This window comes from Pinus tabuliformis, chromosome 1_1 (genome assembly GCF_031772625.1).
Source record: "Pinus tabuliformis cultivar Carrire ecotype Pingquan chromosome 1_1, CPIR1, whole genome shotgun sequence".
NCBI lineage: Eukaryota > Viridiplantae > Streptophyta > Pinopsida > Pinales > Pinaceae > Pinus > Pinus tabuliformis.
Window position 1 is genome coordinate 96,482,895 of NC_142297.1, and position 11,564 is coordinate 96,494,458.

Genomic DNA, 11,564 nt, shown 5'->3' on the forward strand with positions numbered 1-11,564 from the left:
GATATAATTTAGTACCCTTATAATACTAAAAGAAAATTGAAAATGGAAATTATTTTCTTAAAATGTTTTTCTACCAAGTGGGAAAGCGTATCATAACTTAGTTGTTAAAGCCACAAAGGGATACCATTATTGACTATTATTTGCTAATTTAAGTTGACTCATCACTGTGAAACCACAATTCACTCCCACCAAATTCCTCCAAATCTTTATTAACAATTTCCTTAAATTTAAGAAAAACAAATTTTTACACACGCATTAAATCAAAATTTTAAAACATTTATTATAAACATTAATTTTCTTAATATTTTAACTCATCAAAATTATAATATTTAAAAACACCTTTTCAAATATTTCTTAATATATAAATAAAATTTGCATAATTACACAGTAAAATTAAAATTAAATAATAAATAAACAATTTTGAATATTATATTCTCTTACAAAAAAATTATTATTTATAAATAATATTTTCCTTCGTTAAAAATAATAAAAAATTTAAAGTTCAATATTTTTTATTAAACAAAAAATAATTTTATTTCACTTATATTTTAGTTTTTTATTGAGTAAAATATTTTTCAAACAAATTAAGATTATTAAAAACATTTTCTTAATCCTAATTTCAGTTAACCAAATTTTCCCTTCAATTTTTGTAAATAATTCCAAGAATCACTGAATTTACTTAAACTCCTTTTGCCCTTCAGAGACAGACAATTTGCAACTATCACGACATGTCAACAACAGCAGCTTTATTAAAAAGGACACTCCTTTTTATTTTTGTACAGTTCCCCATTAAATTTCCATTTTTCTCTCCTTGGGTGACTTTGGTCGCAGGCCCGAACCTTTCTGTGGATAGGAAAAAGCTTTTAGCCAATGGACGAAGGACAATGCTCTCGCGTAACCACGTGTCTAGCGCCTTTGAATTCTTGATTGAAGAGAAATATATTATATTTTCCTTGGTAACGTTACTTTAATAAACTCAATCCGGCAGAGGAAGATTTCGTGCCAACGGGCGTCGCAAGTTCGAATCCCACCGTATTTGCATCTAGCATTTCAGTTCTTCGAAGTCTGCGTTCAACGTTCGATCCCTCCCGCTCGGAGCTCAAATCTTTGAACCAGACATCTCAAAGCTCGGACTCCACTTCTCCTGCTTCAAATTCCGTGTCGATGTTCGAATCCCACCAGCTCCGACGTCCTAGATCGTATTTCAGTTCTCCTGCTTCGAATCCCGTGCTTCTCAAAACTCTTATTTCAATTTCGGGTTCTAATCCGGTAATTTTCAAACCTAGTATTTCAGTTCTCCGGGTTCTAGTTCTCTAATTCCGGAGATCGTATCTTATTTCTCGCCGTTCTAATCCCGCGCTTTTAAAGCTTGGATGCAGTTCTACCGTTAAAGATCGTACTATACTTCTCCCGGTTCGAATTCTGCCCTTCTCAAAGCTCGTATTACAGTTCTCCGGTTGGAATCCAGTAATTCTCAAAGCTCGTATCTCTGATCTGACTGTTCGAATGTCGTTCTATTAAAGGTTGTATTTCAGTTCTTCCAGTTAAATCATGGCCGTTTAACTATCGCACTTCACTTCTCCTGGGTCGAATCCTGTCCCTTCAAAGCTCGTATTTCACTTATCCCGGTTTGGATCCGGTCGCTTTAAAGTTTCAACTACAGTTTTCCTGGTTTCAATCCAGTCCCTTTGAAATTAGTATTTCACTTCTTCCGGTTCAAATCTTGCCCCTTCAAAGGCTCTATCTCCCGGCTCGAACTCCATATGTTCTAAGCCTGTCTTTCCACGTCTGGCAGTTCGAATCGCGTCACTTAAAGCTCGTATTTAGGTTCTATTTTCGTTTCTTTAAATCTCGTATTTTACTTCCTCCTGTTTGAGTCTCGTCCCTCTCAAAGCGCGCATTACACTTCTGCCAACTCGAATTTGCCGTCGCGGGATCAAACCCCGCCTTGTCCGTCATGTCTAACTTCGACTACAGCTGCACGGCACCCGAGCTGGCAATGCTTCAGAGCCTCCTAAACGGCACGGCGGGTGACTTCTTCTGCAACAAGCTGCAGGCCGTTTCTGACCGTCTCTCGGCCACGTCCCGCGCAGTGGACAGCACCTACCTGCTCTTCTCGGCCTTTCTCGTTTTCTCCATGCAGCTAGGGTTTGCCATGCTGTGCGCGGGTTCCGTTCGGGCCAAGAACACCGTGAACATCATGCTCACGAACGTTCTCGACGCGGCCGCGGGCGGTATCTTTTACTATCTCTTCGGCTTCGCGTTCGCCTTCGGAAGGGGCAAACACTCCAACGGCTTCATTGGGCATTACTTCTTCGGACTGACAGAGGTGCCGAACGAGGAATACCAGTACGATTACGCATATTTTCTGTACCAGTGGGCGTTCGCCATCGCAGCCGCAGGGATCACCAGCGGCTCCATAGCGGAGCGCACGCAGTTTGTGGCTTATTTGATCTACAGTTCGATTCTCACGGGGTTCGTTTACCCGGTAGTTTCGCACTGGGTATGGTCGCCCGACGGCTGGCTAAGCGCTTCGAACGCTAGCGGTTTACTTTTCGGCAGTGGAGTCTATGACTTTGCGGGCAGCGGGGTTGTTCACATGGTGGGCGGGATCGCGGGCTTCTGGGGAGCGCTTATTGAAGGGCCGAGGATAGGCCGATATGACAAGGAAGGGAAACCCAACGGTATCAGGGGTCACAGTGCCACGTTAGTTGTCTTGGGTACCTTCCTATTGTGGTTCGGGTGGTACGGGTTCAATCCTGGGTCATTTGGCAAGATCTTGGTGCCGTATGGTGCAGGTGGGGGTAGTTACGTGGACGGCCAGTGGACGGCGATTGGTAGGACCGCTGTCACGACCACACTTGCTGGGTGTTCTGCGGCGTTGACCACGTTATTTGGGCGAAGGCTCTTAACAGGGCACTGGAATGTCTTGGACGTGTGCAATGGGTTGCTCGGTGGTTTTGCCGCGATCACAGGGGGTTGCTCCATCGTGGATCCATGGGCCGCTATTCTGTGTGGGTTTGTCTCAGCGTGGGTGTTGATAGGCTTCAACATCTTGGCGCGCAAGATGAAGTATGATGATCCCCTAGAGGCTGCGCAACTTCATGGTGGTTGCGGGGCTTGGGGAATCATCTTTACCGCACTCTTTGCGAAAGAAGAGTATGTTTTGCAAGCGTACGGTCTGCTTCCTAATGGGAAGTCCTCGAGGCCATATGGATTATTCATGGGTGGAGACGGAAGGCTCCTAGCTGCCCATGTCATACAAATTATCGTTACCACAGGATGGGTCACTGCAACCATGGCACCTGTTTTCTATGTTTTGCACAGGTTCAAACTTCTCCGGGTTTCTGCAGCGGATGAGATGGCTGGCATGGATGTGACTCGCCATGGTGGAGGTGCTTATGTGTATCATGACAGTGATGGTGACAAACATATCCATCCAGGTGGCTTCATGATGAAGGCCTCTCGAAATATGACTGAATTTCCTCACAACAACAACTATCGAAATGGTGCAGAAGACAATGGTGATGATACCCTGTAATAAAAAAATATCCGTTCCCTATTGAACAATTTAGTGTGCTTGCAAGTTGAAAAAAGTAATGGGTGTGTACGTGGTCGGAGTTAAATTATAATAACGCGATAAATTTGTATTTGTACTTCAAAGAACCTGGTATAAGCATGTGCGTTTTGATATTAGTCGCAGACATGAATAATTGGCATCGTAGGTTAAAGATTAAACAAATTGATTGATTGATTGTCGTAGTAAAAATTGATCCGTATTATATTCTGCATTTTCTATAATATTATAATAAAGTACTGAAAAGAGTATTAAATGTTAGGCTAAAGTTAGGTCATGATCAATATATCGTAGTCCACATATATGTTTATGATGTGAAATGAAGCGCGTCGAATCTGGGAAACTAATATGATAATATGAGTTATAATAAAGTATTGAAAAGAGTACTGAATGTTAGGCTAAAGTTAGGTTATGATCAATATATCGTAGTCCACATATCTGTTTAATGAAGCACGTCGAATCTGGGAACCTAATATGATAATATGAGTTGTCATATTTGCTGTGCGTGTACGATTTGTCTCGCATGAAAGTGAACAGGATAATCTTTCTGTGGACTCATTGTACACAAATTGGATAAGACTAAAGATAGCCACGTGGAGAATATATTAAAATGAATAAGCATTTTTTTACAAGAAAGGAGGGGAGACGATATAATGTTTAAAACTCATCAGTTTTTTAATTAAATTTAAAATGATATGAATAATTTATCAGTGTTATCATGTAGATTAGCATTTCACAAATTTGTTTTCTCACACGTGTTTTTTAATTTGATAATTATATACAGAAGTGAGATATTAATGTTTAATTGAAAATATTATGATGTCAGCTCGTTAAAAGTTCAGAGAGTGTTTGCGTTAAGATTCATGGAGTAAACTAATAATTTTGATAAGTGTGCCTAGAATTAAAGATCTTCCTTTTGAATGCAAGATTTTCATTATAATTATGTGATTAATGAATGATTAATTATTATTTAAGATTTATGTGATTAATGAATCATTAATTATTATTTAAGATTTAAATATTGTATTTAGTAAAAAAATATTAAAGATTATTTAATTAAAGTAGACTCAAAAGGTTGTGCAATGTTTATCTTAAGAGAATAGTAGATGATTGCATGATTATCTTATCTAACAAAAAAATATTCCAATCTTTTTATGTTATTTCTTATCAATGTTTGTTAATTGCAACTTAGATGATTGCAATTGTTGGGAGGAATTTTGAAAGAGTCACTGTAAATTTGAAGTGATGCCCCCATCTTGTAGGTATTAGTTGAACAAAAATATCAATGTTAGTGGTGAATATGCCATTTTAATAATAATTTATGTAATTCCTCTAATTAAACATTGACTAACTTATGTGACTTCATTTTTTATTAATTACATGTGTTTTTTTTGTTTTTTTTTTTCTTCATAAATTGCATTGGGTTATTTCAATAAAGCAAAGGGATATACTTCTCATTAAATTGTTTCCATGAATAAGTTGTTAATATGGTTTTTCATTAAGCCTGGATTAAGAGTGACTCAATATTATATCAACATTCAACTACGAACCACCTTCTTACTCTTAAGTTCATTACAAAGAAGTGTTGCAATAATAAAAATGATCTCTCATGTTGTTTCATCGAATTTAGAAAATATTTTGACACTATTCCCATGACAAACATGTGAAAGTGGTTGGAAGTGGTCACATTGATTCCTCTTGTGTTGAGGATTGTTGTGGCAGGGTTATAGGACAATGTTATTGCCAAGTTTAGAACCATTGAGGGCTAGTCAAAATAAAATATTTGCAGTATTGCAGTCAAGCAAGGGTGTCGCTTGTTCTTTACCCTTTTCAACATATACACTAATAAGCTAGAAGAGTGTTTGGAAGATGCAAGTTATGTTGGCCCCATGCTCACTAGTGAACTCATAACTCCCCTCCTTTGTGTTGATGATATTGTTCTTTTCATGAGTCATTAAAACCTTGCAAAGAAACTAAGAATCCTCCAAGACGTTTGTTCCAAGATGGCTATTATTGTCAATATCGACAAAACAAAGTCATGGTAATTAAATCCAAAAAGACCACATATGATAATTTCATATATAACAACAACTTGGAGGAAGTTCATTCATACAAATATCTTGAAATTGATATCCATCATTAACTTAACTAGAATTATAACATTGAGAAAGTGACAATGTAGGTTTTAAGCTTGTATAATTAATATTGCAAATATATGTGTAATAAAACAAAATAGATACATTGGCACATAGAGACACACATTAACACAAATATTTTACCCTAAAATCCCAAACTAGGAAAAACAAAAAGAATTTTCAATATGTTCATCTTTACAATATTACAATACGATATACATAACCCGTGACATCCCTAAACCACCAATCTATTTACCTTGAATTATAATACAATAGAAGTTCCTTAACCAAAATTACAAAACCATAGATAAAACCACCATGCATCACAAAAATTAAAATAAATTTTATGTGTTGAAAATTGTAAAAAGATGGACACAAAAAGCCACCCAATTTTTTTTCAAGGACACTACCTCCATACCCCCCAGGTAAGGGGTGCTTCACCTTATCTTGCAAGCCCCCCACTACACTTGACATAATGTGTAATGTGTAGGGATAATCATGCAAAGAATATAATAGATACCCAAATAGATAAAATGAGGATGGAAAGCTTAATATGGGGTTGAAAATAATTGTAAGTGTAACATATACAACCCCCAAGGTGACTAAGGTATGAAATATTTTCACTTTCCACAATCATCTCAAACCTCTTTTCTAAAGTCACCATCATATTTTGGTCATCAATATCTTTTTGATGATATAAATTTTACTTCATTCCAAGTTTTAGGCACATAGTTATGGCCCTTATAATATTTGCCACTTTATGTCATGTTAGCATATGTATCACTTGCACATATGTTATAGTCTCAACTATGTGTCACTCCATATTGGACTATGTTATCTTGACATGTGATGATATCGCACCCACATGTCACCACCACCTTGTGCCACTTATGCAAGTTAGATACATTAGCTACCAAATGACGTATGAATCAAAGTTTGTCATAAAAGCCTCATTTATAAAACTTTGGGATCCCTTGTATTTTGGATTTATAGACTACCAAATACATTTGGATTGGTTCCTTCACTCGATCAATATTCAACCGTAAAGGTCTGTGATTGCTTAAAAAAAAGGGCATTTTCCAAATATTTAGGATTAATGAATTTCATATATAAATTCTATTAGTATACAAATAACATAAATGGATACAACATTTACAAGATTTTGTCCACATATAGATCTAGGCCTTTTCAGAAGGACCCTTCTTACAAATAGATAATTTTTTGGATTTCTAACTAGTCTATATTGGATCTGTTGACACAAAATCTTTGGGATTAGGTAAATCCATGTAAATATTGTAAATAACAAAATAAAGGAAATTGAAAGATGAAGAAATATTGGGAGTTTGAATCCCAATAGTCCCCCTCTCCTTATATATATCCATTTTTCCTCTTAATGTAAAAACACAATTTAATTGGTTGAGTTACTCTACTAGCCGGACATGGTATTAGAACCAGCTCCCAAATTTAGCTTTGTACATTGTAACTCCTATCCACTACTAGATTCCCTTCTATGTGCTATGTGCATTGAATGCTATGTCCTTTGTAATCTCAAATTTAGTTTTAGATTCCTTTTGAATCTAAAATCTCTTCCTGTGCGATGTGTGGAGAGGTCGAAATGGTGTGTTGAAGGCTAGAACTTGTGTTATTGTGTTGTGTTGAAGGATGGACCCTACGTTAAATTGGATGGTATGCAACATTGATGAAAATGAATGTTGTGTGATTTGTGAATTGATAGCTTATGGTGCGATGAGCGTGGACTTGAAGACTGTGCAAAACCATGTTCTCTGCTCTCAGCATTGGTGATTGCTGGAAATTGTGTGTCCTACATTAAAATGTGGTATATATGCTCATTGAACTATGCAAAGTTTGTGTGCGAAAGCCATGGTATATATGTTACGTCGAATAGTTTCTTGAAGGTCGTGGTATGTGTTGAACTGTGATAAAATTCCTTGCTACATAAGTGCATAATTGTTAACTATGCTTCGAATATTTTTGAGGTTGTGGAGTTATATTTGTTCTATGCATTAGTTCCCTCTTTTGAAGATTGTGCATTGGTGCTTGTTTTCAAGATTCATGCATTGGTTGTTGAATGTTTTAAAGATTGTGCTCAGTACTTATAAGTCGTTGAATTTTTTATAGTTATATTATATGGCATATTATGTTTGTGCTTCTGAATTGAATGGAGTGTTAAAAAAAAATGAAGTATATATGAGGTGATAAAATATTATAGTGAATGTGGAATATAAAATTTGAATTTATTTTTGAAGGAGGTCGTGAGTGGTATGTAGTATGGGATTTATATGGTAATGCAATTTCATATTATATTGTGGTGTGATTATTCATATGCACAAAAAAGAGTGAAGTTTCTGAAAGAAGATAGTTTTTGGGAATACATTCACTCATCTTCATTGTGGGAGTAGTTCTCTTTGACAAAGAGAACTATCATGAGTGGTCTAGGAAAGTAAAACACTCCCCTCATTTTCAATGAAATTTGGAAAGGAATTTGTGAAGGAGAAGGAGACAATGTACCTGAAAATCCCACTTCAAACAACGAGCTTGTCATTTGGAAAAACAAGAACATCAAAGTCTATGCCTTGATTGCAGTGTCAGTGAATGAAGAGGTGGGTTCGTTATATTTCACCATTTTCAAATGTTTTTGAAGCTTTAAAGAAGTTAAAATAATTATATGACTCACACTCTGAGCTTGAAGTTGTTCAACTAATGATCAAGTTGTCAATCTTGAGTTGAAAAATGATGCCCCTCTTGCCTTAGCATAAAAAATAAGATCCATTATCCATGGCATAAAATCCATTGGTGTTGAAATAGATGTTCCTCTCACTGTTTATGTCAAGGCATTATATACCACTTATTGACATTATCTTGAGTCATTACAAGTAAGTGGAAAACTTAAGTAGGTTTCCTTTGACTCTCTTGAGAAGAAGTTTGCTAAAGGAGAGAAGGATTTTGGGAAGAAGACAACTCCTCGGTCTTCTGATGAAGTTGTGTGCCTTGCACAAAGAGAGAAGAATCATGCACAATATTCTTCTAGAGGAAGAGGTGGTCGAATAGGAAGAGGAAGGAAGAATTTTAGAGACAAGTGGGAATACATTTCTAAGGAGAAAGGTCTAATCTTCATTACATATGGTCTAAAATAAATGGACATGATGCTTCCACAGGTAATATTTCTTGGGACATAATCAAGCAGGAAAGAAATTAAGAAAAAGGTAAAACACCTAGTAAAGGAAAAGGAAAAGTACCCGAGTCCACTCATTATGTTGTGGCACATTGCAACGTTGGAGTAATTGAAGGCATATTCAATTCTTCACTTGCTTCATGGAAAGATGATTGGTTGCTTGATTCAGGAGCATCTTTCCACATGAATTTCAAAAGAAATTTCTTTGAAGAATTCATTGGCAATGTTGATGGAGCAGTCTACTTTGTAGATAAGTCAAAACTCAAGCCATCAGGACTTGGCATCATCAGGCTCAAATTGCCTGGTCTTCCAGAATTTCTTCTACATGATGTTCTATACCTCACAGAGTTGAGGTGAAACTTATTGTCTTTGGTCCACATCTTCTAGCAAAGAAACTACATTCACATATTTGATGGCAAGGTTCAAATCACTCACTTGTCATGAGTGGGGTAGAAGAAGAAAGACTTTTGAAGCTGCAAGGAACCTTTGCTCGTGCAAAGAAAAATTCATACAGCTCTCACTATGATGAAGGTACACTTCCACCAAGTGTTTTATGGAATGCTATATTTGGACATTTGAACTATGACAACCTTCATTTGTTGAAGAAAAATGATGTCATTATTTTGCCTACAATTCTTAGGAAACTTAAGCAATGTGATGCTTATATCTTAGGAAAGCATAACAAATAATCATCATAGAAAGTTTGAACTTGTTCATTCTAATTTATGTGGCCCAATGCATGTTCCTTCTACAAATGGAAATAAATTGTAGAAATATGGTGATAGAATTGCAACCGATCAAGAAATTTAATCTATAATCGAGAGACACAAATCTACTCTTCTGATCTGCAAAATTTAATTCACAATTTAGAACAACATTCGCAAACATGCAATAAGAAAAACCACACATGCACCATATTTTTTCTATGGGAACTCAACTGGGAAAAACCCCTCAATCCTCTTTGCATTAATCAAATGAATAGAGAATGTATTACAATTACTTTCCCACTCTGAGCTCAACCTGCAATTGAATAACCCGTCTCTCTACTAAATGAGAAGATTTGACCCATACTTAGTCAATTTCTGTCTCTGCTTGAGCCCCCATTTCCTTGCACAATTCCTGAAGTATTAGCCCCTATTATTTAGGAATTTTCCTGCAATTGATAATGCAATTCCCAAGGATTGATCATTTGACTGCATGCAACGCCTGTATACTCAAACTAATTTACAATTTTTTGTTACACTACCTTGGAATTTCCACCACAACTGAGGAATTCAAATTCCTTGCATGCACTGGCTATTTTGAGTTGATTGATCAGTTAACTGGATTATCACTGAGTTAAAATGTTGTCCCATTGCACAACTAACCTTCCACTAGTTCCATTAGCTGTTAGAACTAGTTTAAATGAACACAACTAGAAATAACTCACATGGATTACTAAAATTTAGCAATCACACATGCTTAACTAATCTCCAAGCCCTCTAACTCAAATTTACTGAGCTAACTGAGTGACAAGAGCCATGTCACCTAAATTAACTACCTCCAAGTTGTCTATTGATGTGGAAATTCAAATTTTCTCAATTTGACTAAGGCAAAGTCAAATTGAGACTTTTTTGCTACACTTCTCAACACTCCCTGTTAGTAAGAAAGGGATTATCAACCACACCTATCCTACACATGTGGAATTCAAACTTCCCTCTTGAAAAAGCCTTTCTCAAGATGCTGATGATCCTAATGTTGTTGCTAAGCTCTCAAGGAGCTTCTTTGACCTCTAGATCTCCATACTGAAGATGCCTGCAAATCTTTGGCTTCTTCATCATCATATCCCCTCAATTTTTCAAAGAAACCCATCCAATTGTGCCTTGTGAAAATCTCTAATATAGGAGGGTGTTGATGAATCCTCACTGCGTTGATGGGTTCCCCCTTTCATTTTTCTCTAATGGATGGAGGTTTTTATATGTTTGATACCAAATTTAAAAATTATGTGTATACAATTCCCTTATGTTGCAATCATGTTCAACAAACTAGAAGGGTTTTTTATGTTCCTTTCACTTGGGAATATGTGGGGAAATGTAGAGCCTACCTCCTTAACACTACTTGATGAAGCCAACCTCTATTTTTCCCTTTTAAATTGCACACTGCCAATCCTATAGGTCTTGTTCTGTATCCTGTATGATCTTAGAGAATCATGTAGGTTTTCAGGACATCGACTTGTTTTGTCCATATCTCCCAAACAGTGAAATGGATTGGCCTGAAACTTTCTAAACATGTTACCATCATCATTATGCACCTCCCCATAAAACAATTTTGGTCAATGGATGCACAGATCTCAAAAAAATCTAAAAATGGTTGAAGGTGATGGAGGCTGATTGCTTGGAAACTGTGCAAGTGCTGGAATTTGCTGAAATTGCTTGGGCATGTTATCATCATCCATATGCATCTACCAATGAAACAATTTTTAAATAGATGCATGGATATCGAGAAAATGCAAAAATGGTTGTAGGTTATGGAGGTTGATTTCTCCAAAACTGTGTACTGGAATTTGCTAAAATTTCTTGAGAATGTCACCATCATCCATATGCATCTCCCCCTGAAACAACTTGACAAATGGATGCATGGTTTTCAATTCATGTCAAAATCAAAATTTCTTATCTATGTA

The 11,564-nt window shown here is 36.5% G+C and overlaps 1 protein-coding gene across 2 annotated transcripts; it reads left to right on the top strand.

Moving 5' to 3' along the window:
- The first annotated feature begins 885 nt into the window (after positions 1-885).
- Positions 886-3,666, top strand: LOC149211825 (ammonium transporter 1 member 1-like). 2 transcript variants are annotated; one of them, XM_089391590.1, is made up of 2 exons: positions 886-1,269; positions 1,369-3,666. In XM_089391590.1, the coding sequence occupies exon 2, from the start codon at positions 1,958-1,960 to the stop codon at positions 3,539-3,541; it is 1,584 nt and encodes a 527-aa protein (XP_089247716.1). In that variant the 5' UTR covers positions 886-1,269; positions 1,369-1,957; the 3' UTR covers positions 3,542-3,666. The 2 variants fall into 2 exon arrangements, with proteins under 2 accessions (XP_089247716.1, XP_089247717.1); XM_089391591.1 differs by having other exon boundaries at positions 1,380-3,666.
- Positions 3,667-11,564: the final 7,898 nt, after the last annotated feature.

Coding starts and splice junctions, on each gene's coding strand:
- LOC149211825 (XM_089391590.1), top strand. CDS start 1,958: ATGTCTAACTTCGACTACAGCTGCACGGCACCCGAGCTGGCAATGCTT.